The sequence below is a fragment of the Hyperoodon ampullatus genome (assembly GCF_949752795.1).
Source record: "Hyperoodon ampullatus genome assembly, chromosome: 7".
NCBI classification, from domain to species: domain Eukaryota; kingdom Metazoa; phylum Chordata; class Mammalia; order Artiodactyla; family Ziphiidae; genus Hyperoodon; species Hyperoodon ampullatus.
The window spans coordinates 63,921,315-63,944,704 of NC_136920.1; the positions used below are offsets into that span (position 1 = coordinate 63,921,315).

Sequence of the window (23,390 nt, forward strand, 5' to 3'; positions counted from 1 at the left end):
ACCGCAAAAAAAAAAAAAAAAAATTTATTTTGAAGGGGAGTATTTTTCAAATGCTTTGCACACTACCCTGTCTTACTAAACAGAGCACATGATGCCTAATGAGACCATTTCTTAGTGACGTAAAAGAACTTTGATGAACCTCTATTGCTGGGGTGTTCTGTAGTTCATTGGTGCTTTAGGGAACTTCTAGGAATGTGTGGCTTAGCTTGTCCTTTCAGTGAATTTCACATCGTGGCACATTTCCAGGTGAAGTTTCTTACCTTCTCCCCTGTTGTTAGCTGCCATTATAGAAGTCCTGACTTCCTGCTTTCACTCTGCTTACTGCTATAATATAGGAAAACTAAAAATTTCCAAAGAAAACCATATAACTAAGCTTGCTAGATCAAGAATGCTGACTAGATCAGGCTTATAGTCTCATATAGAATATAATGAGTGAGGTTTGTGACATCTTTTCTTGTTGCTGCTCTGAAGCTTTGCCTGCTCACTTCTGCTTTCAGGTTTTTGTTCAAGAAGTTAAACTTGTCAAAAACTCATCACCATGTAAATGTACAGTAGAAGAAGAGACCAATGTGTCATGTTTTGGAAACATATTGAAGGCCTTCACCCTGGCTGAAGGAAACAGATAAGGAGACAAGGATGGAGGTAAATAGATTTGTGAATTAAATCCTTGGGATATTTGAGAATTTCAACAGCTTCAGATTAAGTAGACTGGTTTAACAGCAGCAGATCTTGACACAGCTGAATCAGATAGCTGAGGGGGAACTAACTTTTCTTGCAAGTGGTTTCACAAGTTGATTTTTAATAGCAAAGTTGCTCTTGCTGATGGTGAGTGCCCATCCAGCTCAACAAAATACTCTTGTATGAAGTAAGGCTATTGCTATAGATGTAACTATGTTGATATCTGCTAACTGACCAAAGTCAAATGGGAAAACAATCGTGGCTGGTGAAGAGAGAAGAAATGAAGACTGCCCAGTGCCCTGATGATACAAGAAAATGGAAAAAGCAAAGAGGATCCCAGAGTCTGAGGTGGAAGGAAGAGGAAAAGAATAAGTGGATTCCAGTAAATCTGAAGTAAAAGCCAGAATTAGTAGAATCGTCAAAACCCAAATTTTAGAGACTAGGAAAAATTAGGCCAGAGGTATTTTTCCCAGGCTGGGTTAAGGAAATTTAAGGCCTAGGAACAAGAACCTGTTTTCACATGAACCAGGAGACCTAGACAAAGATCTTGGGTTTGGTCTGTGAATAAAATCAGGTTAGAATGAAGGAGACAGGCTTCCTAGAGAGTACAGAATTCAGGGAGCCAGACCTGGGGAGTGTTAGCTCTGTTGGACAGAGCACATCTCTGTACAGTTCTGCACATGTTAACTGGACACAGGCTATGCCCTAAGAAAGCCTCACCAGGCCCTGGGAACATTCTGAGAAACGCTGCTGTCAGTGGCAGACTATGAGGAAAAGATGGTTGCTAAGGCTGAGAGCCCATGACCTGGTCCATAGCAGTGTATTTGGAGACTGTGAAGGCGGGATGCCTAATATTCACTTATGTCAAGGTTTAGAGTATGTATTTAAGCAAATCATTTTCCATGTCTGGGCTTTAATTTCCTCCTCTAGAGGTTAATGTAAATCTCACTGAGTTTTAAGAATCAAATCAAGAGCTCAGGCATCAAAATGCTTTGATAATAGCATAAACGCTATTCATCTGAGTCATTATCCTCGACTCTTCTGCATCACTCTTAATAATCTGGACCACAGGAATGCTTACTACTGCTGTATCATTTGCTGAAAATACATCAAAGGCTCCTCTCAAGCCTTGAGCAGCATCTTGGTGGCCTCAGAGTCCTTTGTTGAAGATCTGGGGCCACATTATGAGCAGAAAAGAGGTCCCTCTTGCAAGTGAACTGGGGTTCAGATAGGGCTCTCTGTGATGTGTACAGCCTTGACTCCATGAGTGTTTTGATGAAAGGAATGTGTGTATTTTTCAGCAGTTGACTAGTTAAGAAGTTTGAAATGAAGCCATCGAAACGGCATCCAGTTTCACTTGGGATTTAAAGGGGTCCTGTTGCAGAGTTGTCTTTTTTCATCATCTTTCTTCAGAGTGGCTGAACCAAGATTAGGAGGCTTAGGCAACAGCTAGTGCCAAACCAATGTCCAAGTTCATACAGAAACGTCCTGCTGGAGGCAGGGAAGGTGGTGGGATAAAATGTTCCCGAGACTGCAGAGCTCAAGCCGCTAGAAAACCCATTCTAGAACTTTCACTTCTCATTTTCAGCAGCAATCTGTTTTCACCATCAGCTTATTTAGTACCAGCTCCTAGGTACTTGTGCACAGCTGCTCAGCTGTAACAAAAGTCCTCCATGTGGTGACACAAAGCAGCTCCGAGCATGACTAGGTCCCTGTGGAACACACAGAGCGGTGCCTCTCGTCTGTGGCCTCAGATAAGACTTCTGACGTCCCCCGTCCCCCAGCACTCACAGGCCAGTATAGGCTGAGGAGTGGGCTGGGGGCTAAATGCCTTTACCAGATAAAGATAGCCAAGACCAAACTAGGCTGGGTCCTAAGACCTCTCCCCAGCAAGGCCTCTTCAAGGCTACTTCAGAGAGTATAAAGATAGGAAAATCCAGCAGGTGAGAGGCCACATGGAGTCCTAGTTCTCCCACTGCAGTGCACAGGGAGAGGCAATTTAACCTAATCATTGAACACAGGGCTGAGGCAGGAACCTGTGCTCTGGTCCTAACACTGCCAATAGTTGGCTGTGTAACTCTTAGGTGATCACTGAACCTCTCTGTGTCTCAGTTTCCACATCTTTCAAAGGGGAGTAAGAAAGTGGCTTCCTCATAGTATTGCTAGGATAAACAAAGAGATAAAATGGAATAATCCATGTAAAAACCTATGAAAAAAGTAGAAAATGCTATACAAAATATTATCAATCAACAATAAGATGCTCAAAATGTTGTTTGGTAACCTTGACCTTCATACCCCCACCCTGCCCGATCCCAGATTCAAGGCAATGAATTCCCTCAAAAAGAAAGCCCTTTTTCTTATTTCAGGAGCTTTGTGTATAAGCAGTACCTCTCTCAGTCAAGTAGACCCAAAGGCTCCTCTGGGCCAGGATGGCAACCTTGAGGTTCCTTTTTCTGGGAGTCCAAGCCACAAAGAAGCCTACAAAACATCTGAAAAATGTCAGGCCACTTGCCCCTCCACACCTCTGCATGAACCCAGGTTAATGGCCAGGGGCAGCTCAAAATGAGAAGTTAGAGTTCTTAGGATCTTCTTTAACCCCACTGCCACCCTGCAGCCACACAGGAGGGCAGCATCCCCTCCCCTCACTGCTCAGAGCGCCCTGTGGGCCACCTACACAGGCAGCACAGACTCCATGCTTGCATGTGGCTCACCTCCTTTCCTCTGTACTGGGTGGAGGAGCAGAACTGAGACTCATTAAATAAGCAGAAGCATTTTCAGCGTGGCTCCCACTACCAGTTGAGCCCTGGCAATGCCCATGCTTCCTACTGACCTCTAAACCTAGCTGCCTTCCATTCATCTTATATTCATCTTGTAATGTAACTTCCACAGGAGAACACCAACAATTCAAAACTTAACGTTTTCCTCCCCCCCAAATATGCTTTTCTTCCCATGCTCCCATCTCAGGTGAATGGCAACTCAGTGAGCTAAGACACACCTTGGACTGTCTTTCCCTCACTTCCCATTGCCAGTCAGACTCCAAGCCCAAAAGCTCCTGTGATCTGATCTCTTGAAGTCTGTACTGCCTCATCATTCCCATCATTACCTGATTTCATTCAACTTCTCCTATTTCTCCTCTGTACTCTTTTGGTCTCTCTCACTACAACTAAAGTGACCTTTCTAAAATTTAATTCAAACCATGTCCCTCCCCACTAGAAATCCTTCATTCACGCCTCACAACCCCCAAGACTGAATCCCAACTCCAGAGCATAATTTACAAGGCCTTCCAACCACTCTGGTTTCAATCACTCCCATTCTCCAGTACATCTCATGTTCCTACCGAGCCAAGTCATCTGAAACCCCCTAAGTACCCCAGGCTTTCTCTCACTTCTGGACCTCCTCCTTGCCATTCCCTTTGACTATTTATTCTAGCCTTTCCCCCATCCCTCCTTCACCAGCCTAACTTCTCCTCCTTCAAATCTCAGCTTAAAACCATGTCCTCTAGGAAGTCTGTGAACAGTCCCTCCTCCCAGAGTTAGGTGCTCCTTCTATACACCCCAATGACTATCACAGCACTTTATCATACTTTATTGTTGTTGCTTGTTTAACTATCTCTCCCACTAGAATATAAGCTCCAGTGTGAGACTCTTATTCACCAATGTGTGTCTGACACCTAGAAAAATATTTGGCATATAATAGGAGATTAACATATATTTTTTGAACATTGAGTGAATACATAAATGGGTGGATGGATGGTTGGATGGATAGGTATCGACCCCAGGTGTAAGAATTTAAACCACTAAGAGCCACAAAGGACCAATTGACAGCATCTTTATGGCTTCTAGGCCAGACAATTTTCAAAAGGACAGGGCAGGATGGGCATAGACAAAAAGCCATCAGTACCAGAGGCCTGCCCAGACTTCAAGGGATTTCCAAGTTAACACTTCATTTTTGCCATCTCTTACTTTTTAAAATTCTCTTCTCAAGTATCACTGAGTTAGACTGATCTAAGACATATATGGCAATGGTGCTGCTGGGAGAAACATGATGATGGGTAGGTACACAGAACAACTAGTGGAACTGGAGTTGTATAGCCTAAGGGATGCTGCAGGACCAAGGGTGCAGGCTGGAAGGATAGAGAATAGCTGACAGAGTTTCAGGTACAGGGCTGAGTGGAAGTACCAGGAAGGTTGAGGGGACTAGACCAGAAAAGGCAATTGGATAAGTGGAACAGGACCAAGGAACACATGGAGGGCTGATGGGAAGGCAGGGCACAGCACTGAGGTTCCAGCTAGGAGGATGACCAGGGTAGGGATGAAGGGCAGGGGTTAGAGTAGGACAGCTGAGGAGTTGTGGGATTCTGGGTTATTGCCATGAACGCTTCCACCAGCAGGTAGGTAGATGGACAGGAAGGGCTCCAACAGCTTATCTCCAAGAGATCCCAGTGCCCCTAGATGCTCAGCTACCTCTGCAGGATATCCCTGTAGAGCATTCACCCAATAAATTCCATTAATCCAAAGTCTAAGGCCAACGAACTTTGGATTGTGGGACCACATAAAACATTTTCCCCATTTTCATTCATTGCAGACAGGAGAAAGTTCAGGCTTTGGATTCTCATTTTAAATAAACCTTAGCCCTCTTATGTACTAGCTGTAGGACCCTGGATCTCAGTTTCCTTAGCCATAAAATTGGGGTGCCCACCTCACAGTACTGTTGGGAAGGTTAAGTGAAATCACCCTGTGAAGCACCATGCACAGTTCTAGGTACAGAGTGAGTGTTCAATAAGTTGGCTTTCTTTCCCTTTCCCCTTCCTCTCTAAATGAAGCTCAGTTGCTCCCATTTTTAGTGTATGTGGGTGGAAATGGGGTAGAGGAGGACCTTGCAGACTCATTAGGACAGAAGGCATGAGTCAGGGCTGTGTAACATCCAGGGATGGAACAGGGACACTCCTCCCCCCACCCAATCATCCTCATCCAGGCCCCCGGGGTCTTGACTGGCAGTGGGTCCCGTATGGTCAGCGAAAGCAGGCTCCGTTAGTACCTTTCTCACCACATTCGGAGAGGAGTGCTGGATGGCGCTGTCCAGTGGGGGAACACTGTGAGGAGTTTCTTCCCCAGATGCCTGGGGTAAGTTAGCAGCAGTATTCTTGTCAAGAGGGAGAATTGGCTTTGGGCCTTCAGATGCTGGGGACTCATCTGTAGCCTGGAGAAGAAAATAAGAACTTGGGTGGGTTTTACCGCAAAGAGTAGCAGCAGCAGCAAAGGCTAATGCCCACCCTGCACTGCCCGTTGTTACCACCTACACATTGTGAACTGCTTGAAAATTTTTCAGAAAGAAAGATAGTCTTATCTAAATTCTTCCTAATATGACAATCTTAGGATAGAACCCAAACCAAGAATTATGAGCTAACTCTGTCATATTCACCTTAGCAATCATAACAGTTTTGACTTACATTTAAAGAGTTCATGGTCCTCTATAAACCCTAGACCCTTCTCTGCCATCATAAGGATTATTCCATATCCCCTCAAAGGAACTGAGCCTCAAAGGAAGACATTTGAAGCATGATCTGAAGCTGTCAGTGCTGAAGCATAAATGTGAGGCCTTATATTTTGTAATAAAGTAAAAGTCTGTAGAGCTGCTTTGAAGATATAAATGTGGTTACATGTTTAAAGGAAAACCACTATGAAAAAAGTGAGAGAGGAGGAGGAAGGGGCTGGAACGGGAAGCTCTGGGAACAAAGAAAAGCAAGAGTTAAGGATGAAGATGTGGAGTGCTGCAAAAATCCCAGAGGCACAAACTGCACCTCTTCAATTGTCTCTTAGCTGAGAAAAGAGAGGAGCAGCCTTCATAATCCCCCTAGGGAGAGAACAAGGCCTCCTCTGTGGCATTTCAGAGTCAGCAGGCCTGGATCCAAGTCTTGGATCTACCACTCAACGTTTTATGATCTCTAGGCAAACTGCTTGCCCTCTCTGACCTCCACTTCTGCACCTAGAAAAACAGATGGTAATGCCTACATAACAACATTGTTGATAGGACAAATGACATAGTGTATATAAAACATTCCTAGCTTAGTAGGCTTGGAATGAACTCTAAGTCTCTATCTGTTCAGTGTTATGAAGTTGCTGCCCACCAGCATGTAGGGCACACCCTCAATGCCCTTCCCCCTGTCTGGGATACACAAGTTACAGCAAGGCAAGTGAGGTTACAAAGGTTAAGAGACAGCCTCCCTTCTGCCCTGGCACTAGCTAGAGTCCAGCACAGCTCAGGAAGTTCCATTCATGGACAAGGTCCCTAGTGTCACCCAGGAGGACAGCGCTAAGCCAGGCCACTCTGGACAGTATCAAGCCCAGATCTATGTTGGGGCGAAGTACTGTGTTCTCTGGAGCTTTCCTGAGATGGGAGGTGGAGCCCGGCGCAGTCTTGAATTGTGAGGGCTGAGTTCAAGGCCACCCTAAAATGAAGAAACTGTGCTCTTGTGCCCCCCTGTGACTGGGAGGCTGTGTTTCCTGCACTGTCCTAGGGAGAGTATGTGTTCCAGGCCACCCTGAGGCTTACCTGCACTGTGTCCTCCTGGCTCTGGGACTGGACGGGCGCCGGCTGCCTCACAATGTAGTTGATCTGCCCCACAATGGTTTGCTGAAGATGCTGAGGCGATTTGGCCTGACTCAGCTGCAGGCTGGGCTGTTGAGCCTGAAGGAGAAGCTCCAGGTCCTTCTGCATTTCCTCCAGCTCAAACTTGTGGTGCATTATGTCCACATTCTGGGAACAGGCAGGCCCAGGAGGGCTCTCGTGCTGACTAGGAGCCAGATGCTGAGATGGAGGGAGAGGTGGGGGTGGCTGCTGTTGGGGCGGAGGCGGCGGCTGCTGCTGAAAGTGGCTGAGCTTCAGCTTCTGGTGGTGGCCCAACTGCACCTGGACAGAGGGTGTCTGAAAGGTGGGCGGGGCATGGGCTCCTTGCTGAACATCCTGCGGGGGGACGATGCACACGGGCTGGGAAGTCAGCTGCTGCCCCAGCCGCTGGGATGTGCTCTCTTGCTCTGCAGGGGGCTGGGTTTCCAGCCAGGGTTGAAGTAGCTTTGGTGGATGAGGACGGCAGGGCAGTTCTTTTTCCCTGGGCAGCAGTGGGGAGCACTGCAGTGACCTCACCTGTTGGGGCACCGTGTCAGAGGGCTGCCTAAAGCTGTGGGCTGGGTGTATGCTGGGAGGTGGGACCTGGCCTTTGACGGAGGGTGAGACTGGGGAGCAGTGGGAGCAGCACACAGAGGAGGAACACAGTGCTGGAGGCTGGAACTTGCGTGAGGGATGGTTGAGAGTCTCCTGCTGAGCCCTTGGGGACTGGTGGCTTTGATAAAAAGATGATGGTCCCTGTAGGCTTCCATAAGCAGGAGTATCTGCCGGGGACAGTTGTCCACCCTCAGTAGTTATACAGCCTAAAAATTCAGAATAGGGAGTGTTTCCAAAGGTAATCTGCAGTTGTTCCCCCTCTGCTACCTCCCACTCCTGGGACCGAAGGATAGCATTCAAAAAAACTTGTACCAGATGCAGAGATTAAGAAATTCAACCCCTGATCCCCAAGACTCAGTCTAGAATGCTTCCAGCAATTGGACCTATATAGACCTGCTTTTGGGGCCTGGGACACTTAGATATTAGCTCAGCTTTTACCAGATGCTCAGTCCTGACTCTGTTTGTATCTCACTAGAGAAACCACGGGCTCCCTCAAAGAGCACCTACTTCTTTTTTAACAGAATAGCTCAAGACAGACTCAGACCAAAAAAAAATCAACACTGGGGAAGAAGAAGGAGTGTGCTGGAAAGTGGCAAAGGAGATTCATCCCCAGGACAAATGAGCAAGTCTTCAAATATGGTTCTGGGGAACTGTGTGTTGGGCAAGTGGGATGGAAGACAGTGGGGAAGCTCTGACACCAGGGTCAATGCCAGGTGCCAGTGCTGCGGACTGAGGCCCCTGGGCCCTCATGTGTGAGTAGATGATATCTATTACTGTTTCAGGCTAACGGCTCCTTCAGCTCATCTGAGGCTTATTTAGGGGAAGACCAAGTGTCTTGAGGGCAGGAGGTGTGTTTTATTCACCTTTGGTCACTTGGTGGCCAGGGTGGGGCCTGACTCAGAGCAGGCGCTCACCAAAGGTCTGTTGAATTAAATCAAAAGGGTAAGGGAAGCAAAAAATAAACCTAAATATATCATTTATCACTCTGTTAAGTTCAAAACACTTTCACTGAGAATAACAGCCCGGATGAAGGTAGCAGTTGGCCATTAGTTTAACAAACCTACCATTAGGTTGTCAACACAGGCACAACTTCAAGTTGTCTACATTCTGCCTAAAGACTGAATGCCAGCAAGTTATTGCAGCAGGGAAGAAAAATGCACAAGGTCATGAATTATCTGCTTATATCTCAACTCCAAAGGACATGTGTGACACTGTCTGTCTCCTCTCTGTGTCGCTGAAATACCTCTGTTTGTGCCCACACACATGTGCACTGCCATACAGCTTTCTGGAGAGTAGGGCCACTGTCTTGTCTCCTCTTCTAGCAATGAAAACAAGGGAACAGGGACATTCATGCAGAATAGGAAGCTCAGATCTCAACTGGTCCTGTTACAAAAGTCCTGTATTGCCATTGCTATTTAAGCTATCAACTCTCCCCACCCCCACGCCAACCCTACCCTCATCACCCCCAGTCATTCAGGTTTGCTGAATGACTCCATGACCACTGGCAGTCTCAGGGAGTGCTTTCTCTTGGGCATAGGCTGATCTACCCAGTAAGCTAAGCAGATGGTCTATATGTGTTCTTAGCAATCATGCACAGGCCCACAGAGTAGGCCCTGGGCTCACCAAGGGAAGCCAGCTGCTTGGTCCAGAAGTTAGGCTCCCAAGTGAATCTGATACTCCAAGGGGAACCAGGATCTGTGTTACAATTGGTCTCCAGCAATCGCTGCATCTGAAACACAATCTGACAACAGCACCAAAGGTCATTTCTTTGGGCATCTTGTGCCTGAATGACAACGTCCTCTCCCTCACTCTTTGGACAAGTTGAAGGCCAAAGTCATGGCTGTTTAGCCTGTGGTCCTCCCCCATATGCTTGCTTATTTCCTTACACCTTAGTATCTTCACATTCCTCTGCTTTCCCCCACCCCTACTGACCCCTTCTTCTTACTGAGGCTTATGGAAAGCCTACATTCTTATCTCTTCCAGGCCTCAAATGATTTTAATTCTCCCTCAGAATATCACTTGCCTGGCAGCCTCTCAAGAGTGTTCCTTTCATTCTACCATAATCTCACATGAAAAGCCAATGGGGGCAGACATTGTTTGAGTTCCCCATAGCTGTCCTTCCATCCACTTGTAAAACTCCATTACATCCTAGTCAACTGCCCTCTTCCTCCCTCATCCCTTTCATCTATCTCCTACCACTAACCCTCCCATTTTATCTAGGACTTTGGCAAGTATCCAACTACCCTGACAACATCTAGTTAACCAATGTCCTAATCAACATCTTGGTCTCTTACTTCCTTGATCTCTTTAATGTAAATCACCTTCACCTCTCTCTTCAGTTCACTCACCATATCTAGACCATTTTCATCATCTAGAACCATTCTACCTATGAGACCTTAAACTCCAACAACCTACCCCCTGATCATAAACAGCTCTCACTCTTTCTGAGCAAGCTCTTCAGCCTCATTGGACTCCCCAAGCCCTGCTCCCTCAGTCCATAGGGCTGTCCCAGCTTCCCCATCATTTTCAGTAACAATGTCACTAGTGCCCTAGTTCCCTTCCTATCCCCAATGTCTGACCTTGGGTCAATCCAGCCATCCCAAAGCCATGTTATCTGGGGTCGCTACACTGATCATTACCCTCAGGGGTACCCTTCAGTCCTTCTTCTTGTCACTTCCTATCTTGTCAGCTTCCTCTTCCATGGTCCTTAATGACTATCTAAAATTTTTACTTCTCTCCTCAATGTCATTTACCCAATGCCTAACCCTCTCATTATCACCTCCTACTTCACAGAGGGTGAAAAAACCCATAAAAGACAAATTCCCTCAAACTTGTATCCCTCCTATCTCCAAACTTAACTACATTATATTGTCACCTTCCTGTCCTCCCATCTCAGAGGAAAGGAGTGCCTCTTGTTTAAGGTCAACCAGTTCACTGTAGATCCCACTTCTTTCTGCCCTTCCAGTATGCTTCCTCTACCACACGTCTCTTCTACCTTCAACCACTTCTCCCAAATAAACATGTGCAAATGTCTTTCTTACTTTAAAAAAGTATTCCAACCCTGTCTCCTTCTCAAGCTGCCTTCTTATTTCCCTTCTTTTCACTTCTGTCTCTACTTCCTCACCTCCCATCCTCAGCTTCCTCATTCTAGCTTTTGGCCCTTCTACTTTGTGGGACTGTCTTTCAAAAAAGATTACCAGGGACCTCCTGATTCCCAGATCTCAAGGCTTCGCTTCACTCCTCATGCCCTTTCACCTATGTAGCAATGATAACATTGATTACTTAAAATTTGAAACTCTGTTAATTTCTGTGCACCACACTCTCCTATTTCTCCTCTCACCTCTGATGCTTGCTTCTCATCTCTTTCACTCATCTTCTTCCTCTATGTGAAAATGACGGCATTTCCCTGGGCCCCAGATTTGTTCTTGTCTTCTTCCTTCACACACTCTTCCAATATCATTGATATCCCAGTGACTCCCACATCTCTCTCTCTCTCTAACCCTGACTTTTCTTCTGATTTCTGGACCCATCTATCAAAACAGATTTGGGATAGCTCCCTTTAGATGCCCTATAGGCACCTTCGCTTCAACATATCCAAATATAAACCCCATCAACATCCTTCAAAATTCTTGCTTCTTTTCCTGGGGATCACCACCCTCCCAAGCCCAACACTTCAATGTCATCCTCAACTCCTCCTTTCCTCTTAGGCCCCATTTAAACCCAAATAACTTCCTATGGAATGTTCAGCACACTGCTAGTATTAATGTCTGGATCCATGACCTAAGACAGAACTACAGAACTTCCCAGCTGAGTTGCTTGGAGGAAGGCAGGTCTATTCCAGCACCTGGGTCCTTTGCACTGTGGGGTTTGGTCAAAGATGGTTTTCACTTACTAACCCAAAGTCAGTGATTGAGGAGTGGGAGTTCTTCTTACCAGCTCTTTGCTGAAAAGGAAAGGGATGCTGGTTTTGCTGCAGACAGCCCAATTAATGAAATTCTGCACATGCTCAAATTGACGGTTGAGAACCATGATGCTCTGTAACTGCTGCTCTAGCTTCCGCTTCCTTTCATTAGTAATGCCCTGGTTATGAAGAGAGAAGACAGAGTCCCTGATCCTGTTCTTGGACTGCAGGCCACATGCTTGGGAAGTCTGGTGGTCTGTGTGTATCAGTGTAAACACAGATGGAATCAGATGAAACTGCACCCCTGAGAGGACATGGGCTGCTGAGGGATGGAGGGAGGGAGGGAGGGAGGGAGGGAGACAGGGTAGGTAGATTTTATAGTACAAACATGGAATGGCTAATAAATGAATGAGAAAATGAATGAATGTCTGCATCTCTTGGGCATAGCTTGTTTCATGTCTCTTTCAAGGTTATAACCCTGCATAGTCCGGAAAGGCAGTTGCCTTACTGCCACAGCATTAATGGGAGTTTGATCTGATTCTCTAGCCCTTAATGAGCCAACTTCCCAAAATTAGACTGGACATTTTAAGATACAGGGAGCAGCAGAGAGCTATGGAAACTACACATCTGAATTCTAGCCCAGGCATCTCTGAGCCCTGAGACAAGGTTGATATGTGCCTGGTTTCTGCCCCAGGGAGAGAACAGAACCCATCCATCTGCTCACATATACCTCCAGCTCCTCTATGAGCCCATTGGCCTGTTTGTTCAGCTCGTTCATCAGAACCATCTTGGCCATTTTGATCTGGTTTTCCACCTTCCTGTGCTGATGTTTCACCTCAAAAATCCTGTAAACAACAGGATGAAACAGAGCATGGTGAGCCCTTCCCCCGGGCCTATGAGGGCCTACAGACAGCAAATGTAAGCGCCTACAGTGTGGAGGCTGCCTACTGAGATCAGGACCCACCAGGTACCAAATGTAAAGAAACAAGAACCTTCCTCCACCACCCATCCCACTCTTTGTACAACCCAGCCCACTTGATCTAAGTGGGACAATGGCCCAAAGTTCAACGCAGTTTTCTCTAGGTAAACTGCAGGGCCACGCCCAGGTCAACCCAGTAGCTCACCAGTTCACACAGCACTAGAGGCAGGACAGAGAGAGTGAGTACAGATATGACTTCATGTAATCTGTTGTTTTATTAAAAGGGGGAACACTCCACTAAACAGCATCATGCAGTAAAAAGAGCATAGGTAGAGACAGAAAGTAGACTAATGGTTGCCAAGGGCTGAGGATGTTGCACGGTGAATGGGGAGTGACTACTAATGTGTATGGGGTTTCTTTTTAGGGTGATAAAAAGGGTCTTTCAAAAGTAGACAGTAGGGGACTTCCCTGGTGGCACAGTGGTTAAGAATCCACCTGCCAATGCAGGGGACAAGGGTTCGAGCCCTGACCCAGGAAGATCCCACATGCCGCGGAGCAACTAAGCCCGTGCACCATAACTACTGAGCCCGTGTGCCTAGAGCCTGTGCTCTGCAACAAGAGAAGCCACCGCAATGAGAAGCCTACACACCACAACAAAGAGTAGCCCCCGCTTGCCGCAACTAGAGAAAGCCCACGCGCAGCAATGAAGACCCAACACAGCTAAAAATAAATAAATAAATAAATTTATATATTAAAAAAAAAACATAGACAGTAATAATGGTTGTATAGCTCTATGAATATGCAAAAAAAACCCTCACTGAATTGTACATTTTAAAAGGGCAATTTTATGGTATATAAATTATATATAAAGTCATTAAAGCCATTTTAAAAAGCCATTAAGGGCTTCCCTAGTGGCGCAGCGGTTAAGAATCCGCCTGCCAGTGCAGGGGACACAGGTTCGAGCCCTGGTCCGGGAAGGTCCCACATGCCGCGGAGCAACTAAGCCCGTGCGCCACAACTACTGAGCCTGTGCTCTGGAGCCCGTGCTCCGCAACAAGAGAAGCCACCGCAATGAAGAGTAGCCCCCACTTGCCGCAACTAGAGAAAGCCCGCCTGTAGCAACAAAGACCCAACACAGCCAAAAATAAATAAAAATAAAATAAATAAACTTTTTAAAAAGCCATTAAAAAAAACAAACATGGGCTTTGAAGCCACATAGACCTAGCTTCCAAACCCAGCTCAGTCTCTGACTAGCTGTGTGATCTCAGACAAGTCACCTAACCTCTCTGAACCTTAGCCTCCTCATCAGCAGAATGGAGATACCCCCAACTCAAAGAATTATAAGAATTGATCAAAATGAGGCATGCATGATGCCCAATGCAGTGCCTGTCGTGATGATCTCTCAGTACATACTTATTTCTCTTTCCACAGAAAATACGGATGATTTCATGTCATGTGTAGGTTTATATGGAAAACACTGGGAAAGGGGTGATAAAGGGTAGATTGCCACTGACTTGTACCCACATGATAAGCAGCACTCTCGTCCCCCATATCTACCCTGTGCCCTTGTTCTTAAGCACCTATCTTTGGCTAGTGCATGGCCATTTCCAGAAGGCATGTACTTTAGCCCAGGCTCACCGTGATCATCCTGACCTAGCTTGGCCCCATTCACCAAGTGATGACCCAAAACCCCCTCCCTGGCCCTGAGACCTCTAAGGCCAGGACATATGCCAATGTCTGCATGTCTTCCTCATAAGTACTCCATCCTAGTACTGTGACCCAGGATGAGAGGGAACAGAGCATTTCCAGTGCTGGCAAGGGGCTAGCCGATGTTACCTGTTCTCAATTTGCTTTGCAGATGCCTGTAGACTAGATTTCTTATGCGCCACCTGTGTAGTCACACTTTCCAGAAGCATCCTCTGGTTTTGCAAAACTTCTTCAAGATGTCTACACCTAGAGTAGGAGGCAGAGAAAAAGCTGAGGAGGACTGAGTCTTATTCTGAGCACGCCAGCCAAGTGAGAATCCCCACAGTGCATTGTCTCAGCCAGGTCCGTGGAGGCTGGGGTTACATGTAGTGAGTCAGAGACTCTTGGCCCTTCAGGCCTTCTCCAGAGAAAGCCCACAACAGGAACAGGGAAAATCTTCAGCCCAGGGGCTGAAGGTTGGCTTGAGCAGGGAGAGGATTTTGATGTACTGGGAGCGCAGCGCTCTCATAGGTAGAGAGTCCAGAGCCCTCCCAGTTCCCCTTTGGGCAGCCAGCCGGCCCCACCTGTGCTCTTTGTGTTCCACCATGAGGCAGCTATGGCATGTGAGCACATCACAGGTCTCGCAGAATAGCTTGAGCACTTCCTGTGTGTGTAGAGGACAGTACAAGGCGAAGTCTCCAGAACCAGCATTCACTCCTGCCAGAGAAGATGGAGAAAGGAGGCTTCTCTAGCTCAGGAAAACCCCTTAGTTTAAGTTCCACTGAGCATCCCTCAGCCCTCTATGGACACGGAAGACACAGAGCTTGGAGGGAAGGCGGTGCAAAGTAAGAGAGGCCTCTCTCTGGGCCAGTGAGGCTCCAGGAACACAAGGAGGAAGGCAGGCTTAGACTGGCTGGATTTGCCCAGCTGTCCAGAAATACCTGGCCATCAAGCCCCAGGCATCCCACCACCTGGTGGGCCTGAGGAAGGTGCTTGCTACCTGCTGCACACGGATCTCCTGCAGAATAGTGAGTCCTCCAAAACTCAACCTAAATCTCCTCATTAACCAGCATTCTGTTATGGTGAGGCTGAAACAAGCTACCCAACCTTGCCAGGCTCCAGACCAGATCACATGGGTCATGAACTTTGGTTCCTGTCTGACGAAGGTAAAACCCTTCTCACAGTTCAAGGGCCTTGAGAAACGACTTTCAAGAAGACTGTCACTTAAAACAGATGGTGCTGGATGGATAAATGGACAAACCGTGATCCAGGCTGCTGAATTAATCAAGTAACTAAACAGAAGTGAGGGCTGCTTGCTTGAAACAGAGGTGAAAGATAGGGAACTCAATTAGCTTCCGTGGTAATTCGAGACTATTCCTCCCTGCACCCCCTCACCCACCCTCACCCACGCCCCGGCGGCCCCCCCAGCAGGGAGAGCCTAGAGTGAGCTTACACTGTGATGTGACTCTGCAGGGGACAGCTTTCCTTCAGGAAAGGCTCTGAGACCAGCCCTACCCTCACCCCCAGCAGGAAAACGTGGTCAGAGAGCTATTCTCCAAAGATTCTATGGTTCGCTACTACTTAAGGGCATGTGAGCTAGTGGAGAGGGTGAGGAGTGATACCTGGAGATTCCTTCTGGGTCCGGGGAAAGGGTGGGCCCCCAGGGGCAGGGCCATGCCGGTGCTCCTCCGTGCAGGAGCTGCACAGCCAGCGGTTGCAGTAGGTACAGAGGATGTGTGCCGCCCTCTTCTCCTTGCACTCGGAGCAGTTCTAGAGGTAGAGAGTTCTGGAATTACTGACAGTATCTTCATCATTTGGGCCTGCTTTTATGAGTGGTAAATACTCTAGGGACTGGGGTCCTGCAGGGCTGTTCCTCCACTATTTTGGAGTGCAGTCAATGCTGGAGAGCTGCCTGGGAGTGACATGCAGGGGCATGTGAGGGAAAGCACCCTTTGTGACTAAGAGTACTGCCCTCAGGAGCTATTCACACAAGTCCTGTGCTGAAGCTGAGGATACGCAGATGAATAAGGCAAGGATCTGCTCTCAAGGTACACACAGCCTGGACGGGGTGGCAGACATTCAGTAGGTAATGCTGTGATGAAAGGATGCACCAAGTGCTAAGGAAGCAAAGCGAGGTTTCCAGGAGTTCCATCTAGGAGTGGCCAGGAAAGGTTCCATAAAGAGGTGATATTTCAGTTGGATATTGAATGACAAGTAGAAGTTCACCAGGCAGACAAGGGAGGAAAATGGAAAGCACAGGCGAAAGCAAAAACTTCAATGTGCCTATGGAGAGGAAGAAGCTGCAGCTATATGAGTACACAAAAAGATGATCATATACAGCTAGGCAAAAGTAAGATGGACCAACTCTCAGAGCTGTGTTTCCACTGCTGGGGCTTGCCAGGACCAAGAGTCCCTAGCCTTCTTCTAGTACAAATGTTCATTCATTTGGTCAGCAAATATCATGCAGGGCTGATATAAAAGGTAGAGAAGAAGAAAAATTAGTCTGTCTGTGCCTGAATAATACAGGCCACCAAACTGATGTGGATTCTGACAGCTTTGTCCTCACACTGGGATCTGACAAACCCACAGCAAGAAAAAGAAAAAAGAGGAGAAATACAAGTTTTACTAACCAAACTATGAAGTCCTTGAGGGTAGAGACATGGGTCTCTGTCTTCCTAGCACCCAGAACAGGCCCTGGCATATCAGACATTCAGTAAGAATTTAATACAGGTGCAGGTAAGTAAAATGGCAAATGAATAAAATGTAGTGGGCAAGGATAACCCAGTGGAGAAAGGAACAGAAGGGATACCAGTCAGTAAGTGATGTGAAATTTCAGAAACTCAGGCATTAGTCGTTAAATATAAGCATAATTGATGAACCCATTTAATCCAGGCTGGTGCATGAGTTTCAACTCAGTGCGCCGGGGTGGGTGGAGGGTGGGGAATAAAAGCTTAGTACCCACAGTTTTCAGTAAGAGCTATAAGAGAGAGAAAACACCCCCATTTTGCTTCCCCAACTGAAACATTTTGGTTCTCTTCTGAATAGAAGTATGGATGTATGGATGGATGGATGGATGGATGGATGGATGGATGATTAGGCAAACTGGTGGAAGGGTAACAAGTCAGATGGAGTGATGGGTGGCCAGACAGACTTATGGACAGGGGTCCCACAGATTTCTGAACAGGATCAGCTGTTTCTTTGCTTGTCCTGACTTACCCTGGCCATCTTGGATTGCTCAGAAGAAAAGCACTGCAGCAAAAAAATGTTCAGTTACATCCCTGGTAAGGTATACTCGCTTACACCCAGGACAGGAGATGAGCTCTGGGAGAAGGTGGGAAAGATAGCAAAGTCAGGGCAACATTGCAGATAATACATAACATAGGACCTAGACACAAGGCTTTCTAATACACAACACCAAGGTATGTACCAATACCACTTGTGCCAAAATGAAGTATGTTTGATGCCATAGCCTGCACTTACCATCTAGGTACTCTGGACATGACCATCCAATTAGCGGCCTGCCCTACAGAACTCCCACATCCTCATCTTAGCCTGATCCTCCATCCCTTTCCTCCCTACAAGCCATGTTACTACAGGCCCAACCCTGCTCCAGTTCTGATAATCAGGTGCCTTCCTGCTGCTCCCACTCTGCATTCCACAGTCCTGAGAGCCTAGTTCCCACTACTGGCTAAGTTCAAAGGGGTCAGTTTAGCCCAGGGCACAGCTCCAGCCATTTACATTACTGTGTAGTAGAATTACTTTAAAGATCTCAAAGCTAGAGCTTCCAAGAAGGTTCTAGCCAGAGAAAGGCAAGGACTCCCTGCCTGCTCATCTAGGGGTATTCTTCTCTTGTTACAACCAATACCAATTGGTCTGCCTCTGGGGCTCAAAGAGGTTTTGCTGGGCCTTCTCCACCCAGTCCATGTTGGGTGCACCACATATATGTATGTTTCACCCGTGAACATGAACATCTTGTCCTACTCCCCTCTCCCCAGAGAAATGCAGCAGTCTCCAACACATTCATCAGCATGGTGGACTCCTGAACTATATAAGCAGCATGACACTGCCACCCTGGAGATTGTAGTACTTCAGGTCCACCCCACTGGCACTCAGCCCACTGGGTACAATGAGATGAGCTTCCTGAGGAGGGCCAGGTGCCTGCGCCCAGGGATGAGGACAACCTGAAAAGGGGCTGGCTATGCCAGTGCATGCAGCAATAACCACCACAGTCTTCTCTGCCCCATATCACCAAAATGATACAATGGCAGTTGCTCTAGACTTGCAGGCAAACAAACTTAAGCCCAAACACCAGGTCTACCACTCAGCGACCTTGGTTGGGCAAGTCACTTAATCTCACTTAACTCCTCTGTGCCCCAGTTTCTTCATATGTAAAATAGAAAGGAAAAACAAGAGTTGCTATGAGGACTGAATTAAACAATACTTGAGAATTCACGTGATCCTCCATGAATGTTGACTTTGAATTCTAAAGATTTCTCCTATCCCATTCATCGTAGGGCAATAACCTCAATTATCAACTCTCCCAGGTGACGAAAGTCAGATAGTCTGAGAGGGAGATTGAAAAAGTGGTCACAAATTCTCCTCCTCCCTGTGTCCATGCCTTGCAATCCTATCCATTAAAAGTGGAGTCTTCTCTATCCTTTGAAGCTAGGCTGCCCTTGTGACCTGCTTTGGCCAACAGAATGCAGCAAAAATGACACTGAGTAAGTTCTAAGCCTAGACCTCAAGTGGCTTTATATGACTCTGCTCTCGCTCTCAGAACTCTAAGACTACCACGTGAACAACCCCAGGTTAGACTGCTGGAAGATGAGAAACCATGTGGAGAGAGGCCTCAGTTGTCTCAGGTGTCCCACCTGCAGCCGTCACAAACCAGGTAGCCCCAACTGACCCACCAGCTGAACAGAGACATGGGTAAGCACAGCAGAGATTAGCCCAGCCCAGCCCAGCCCAGAAGAACTACCCAGAGCATCCCAGCCCAAAACCTCAACCTGTAGAATCATAAATAAAGCTTGGTTGTTGTTTTAACCACTAAGTTTTGGAGTGGTTTTTTATGCAGCAAAAGATAACTGATATATTCTGGAAAAATCAAAATCTACAAAATCATGCAAAATAATATTTTAATACTCTTCTTTCCCCCACCTACCACTCCGTTCCCCCGCCCCCAAAAAAACCCTCCCCTAGCCTCCACAGAGCCATGGACTTTAATGACAGAACTGGATCTGCAATCTCCTAGATACTCTCCTGCCTGTCAAGAACAGCGACCAGTGGTGGAGAAGGATGCTCTCTACAGGTGGCATCATCCAGGGGCATCACGTGACTGTCCCTCCCTACCACCTGGCTGCCCAGGGAAGATCCTCCTCATCTATTCCCAGGTCAGAAATGCTGTTCTAATTGTTGAAAATAATTTCCACAAGGTTTCCAACTCCCTGGTACCAGATGCTCAAACATTTGTCATAGTCATACAGCCTCATTATCATCATGAGAAAGAGAGAAATAACTGAATAGATCAGACAAGGCCTCATCACACATCCTGTACCTCCCCTGGCCTTAAAGACCAAAATCCTCAGCTTGTCACTCAAGGCCCTTTCCGAGTTGGCCTTAACTCTCTCTAGTCTCATCTCTAGCTTCACCTGCCACACGCCCTATGTCCTTGCCATGCTAAATACCTCTGCTATCCCTAAGTGCACCAAACCTCTGCATAACTCTATGTTTGTGAAAGTGCTGTTCCCTCTCCCTAAAATACTCTTTCTTGCTGCCCCACTCCTTTTCAGATAAACTCCTATTCATCCTTCCAAACTTGTTCAAATGTTCCACCTTTGAGAAGCAGGGTTGATTTCCCTTAGGAAGAGTTAATTATTCCCTCTTCAGGGTTCCCACAGCATCCTGAACATCCTTCTAGTAAAACAAATATCACATTGCATTTTAACTATCTGTTCATATGTCTACATACAAAAATAATCCACAATTGATGCTAAAAGATATTGCATGATTTTTATGTTTCTTGTGGGTTTGAGTATTCCAAGTGTGTTCCTTGCGCTCACAGACAATGAAAGTAGTCAAAAGCCATTTGGAGGTTTTCGGGGTGGTGGAAAAAACCAGCCCAGGAAAATAAAGGAATCAGGTCTGATCCAGAGCAGAGGTGTGGGGCTTGGGAAAGGCTGTGAACTGGGAGATGTGGGTTCCAGGCCCAGGACTGTCACTAACTGTGCAACCTTAGGTAAGCGACCCCTTTTCTCTGAACTGTACTTTCTACATCCTTAAATGAGGGGAATGGGAATAGAAGGGAAGTAAGGATTATCCAACCCTCCTCCTCTGCCTACTGCAACCAGGCTTCAGAAATATTCCCCTGGGCAAGATGGGAAGGGACAGACAGCCACCCTTGTCAGCAAGTCAGGGACAGGCTTGTGGCTGAGGGAGGCCTGGATCTAAGACCTCCTCCAGTCTGAACAGGGGCTGCTGTAGCAGACAGCAGGGCTGGAGAACCGTGGCGGTGATACACACAGGTACCAGGGCGACTGTGGGGACCAAAGTGGACACAGAGGACATGGGCTCTCTTTGTGTCACAACTTTTGCCCAGAAATTCTTATCTTCCCTCAGAAGGTCCCTAACCCCCATCGAGCTGTGTCAACCTTGAGCTCTTTGTTTTTATAAAGAGGATTCCCCATTTTTCAATGAGGATACCAAAACAAAGTTTTTTTAGACAATTAGAATACATGAACTCTTAGGGCTGTGGATATATATAAAATGGCCAAACATCAACTTACAATATTTAACATTAATTTAGTTTTTAATACATATTTAAATCACATATTACATAAAATATTATTTAGATATATTGCTTTTTTCTTTCTACTTGAATTATTCAAGCAACAGCATTGAGCTTATATTTCATACAGAGGAACATCAATTCTGAGAAATGCAGGATCAGGGCCCAGGGGCCACACAACCATCCCCAAAGGGGGTGGGCTTCTGCTTCCAGAATGAAGAACACACAGGCACCAGAGGTTCTCTGAAAACTGAAGATGTTCAATCCATCTGTCACAAAAGTGAGCACTTCTGGTCCCTGGGAGGTATGGGACAAATTATTCTTTTACCACCACTCCCTATATTAGGCACTTTACATGTCTTATATAATCGTCAAACCATCTCTTAGAGGTAGGCATTGTCCCCATTTCATAGTTGGATAGACTGAGGCTCCAAGAAGTTGTCACCTACCAAAGATCATAGAAAGCAGAGGCAGAACTATAATTGGAGCCCAACCAAGTCTGTCCACCTCTAAAACTCAGCCCTGTCCACTATGCTATACTCCTCTCTAATTCAAGTGTAAATAAACAAGATAATTTTATTTTAATTAACTAAATGATTTGATTTTAAGTAAAATATTCCATAATAATGATCAGACTCTAATGATGACCTGGACCCAGCTTTGAACTTGGAAGCGAGAAGGAGCTGGAAGCCAGCCCCAGCTATGCTTAAAGTTTTAAGAAATATGATCTTCGAGAAAAGGCAAATGAAGCAGAGTTTTTCTGCCTAGAAAAAATAAATCTGGGGGCAGTTTCATTCTACATATCAGTGGTTCTCAAACTTTGTTACATATTTGAATCATATGAGGTACTTTTAAACATCCTAATGTCCAGTCCACATCCCATATCAATTAAATCAGAGTTTCAGGAGGTAGGAGCCAGGCATCAGTATTTTTAAAAATTCCCCAGGTGAGGGGACTCCCTGGTGGTGCAGTGGTTGAGAGTCCACCTGCCAGTGCAGGGGACACGGGTTCGGGCCCTGGCCCGGGAGTACCCCACATGCTGCGGAGCGGCTGAGCCCATGCGCTGCAGCTGCTGAGCCCGCACGCCTAGAGCCCGGGCTTTACAAGAGAAGCCACCGCAATGAGGGGCCCCCGTACCTGTTCGCTGCCACTAGAGAAAGCCCACGCCCAGCAATGAGGACCCAACGCAACCATAAATAAATACATAAATAAATTTATTAAAAAAAAAAAAAGAATTCCCCAGGTGACTACAATGTACAACCAAGTTTGAGGACCAGTGCCAAAGAGAGAGAACCCCTTTCCCCTGTGGCTGAGCCGGATAGATCTGCCCCCTGTATCATGCAGCTGAGAAAGGCAAGCTCACCCAGTTTTAAAGAGGCTCCAACAAGTTAAGGAAGACTCCGAATGCAGCCGTCATGTATTTCCCCTCTGGCAGAGAAGAGAAAAGGGCAGATGCCCAACAGACAGAAGGGTGTCCTGATACCTAGGTACCCTGGGGGTTGGTGGGGAATTGGAGGACACCTTTTGCGTCCCCTAACTCCCAGCTTCACTGAAGGACCCATGAGTGGGCTTAGGGTGCAGCCTGAGGTTTGGCGCTACAACGACTGCTGCTGGGGCCTAGAGAGTGTGCTGAGCCCAGGACGTAGTGAGGCAGCAAGGGAGGTGGGCCAAGACTAGGTAGTCCACCCTCAGACATGAACGACAGTGCCAAGGCAACCTGGGCATGGGGCTGGGGTGGGAGAGAAGTCCCAAGGAGGTCTCAGAAAACTAGCATGGGTCAGCTCAGCCCACCAGGTCGGGACACATGCACGTAAGCCCGAGCTCAGTGCTAAGCAACCCTCTGAGGGTTAAAAGGCCCTTCATTCTAGAGCTCTTGTCCAGGGCTCGGTGAAACTTTGCCGCTGGGGCCCAAGCTCTGACTCCAATAGAGCAGTGGTATAATCTGGAGGAGACTGATGCTCCACTGCCCGCTCTCACCTGTAGAACCAAAGCTGGACAAACCCAGCTTCCAGACCTAGCTTTTTCCACTGTTCATCTACCCAGTTCCCTCATCATAAAGATGGTGACACAGAGGCCCAGAAAGAGGGAGGGACATAGCTAAAAAACACAGATCCTTGTAAATCACAGGTGGCACCCTGAACCACTGAGTAGTCCCTGATTACCTCCGTCAGGGGTATGCCTCTATCAGACATTATGCAAGG

General features: G+C 46.9%; 1 protein-coding gene across 1 annotated transcript in view; it reads right to left on the bottom strand.

Moving 5' to 3' along the window:
• Positions 1 to 23,390, bottom strand: part of TRIM66 (tripartite motif containing 66) — a gene marked incomplete at its 3' end in the record, with an annotated part of 46,089 nt that overhangs the window by 14,192 nt on the left and 8,507 nt on the right. Inside the window, 10 exon segments of the mRNA XM_079709172.1 lie at positions 5,716 to 5,877; positions 7,231 to 8,105; positions 9,523 to 9,640; positions 11,833 to 11,979; positions 12,531 to 12,645; positions 14,556 to 14,672; positions 14,990 to 15,122; positions 16,028 to 16,175; positions 17,622 to 17,660; positions 17,662 to 17,726. Coding sequence (XP_079565298.1) covers positions 5,716 to 5,877; positions 7,231 to 8,105; positions 9,523 to 9,640; positions 11,833 to 11,979; positions 12,531 to 12,645; positions 14,556 to 14,672; positions 14,990 to 15,122; positions 16,028 to 16,175; positions 17,622 to 17,660; positions 17,662 to 17,726 — 1,919 coding nt within the window.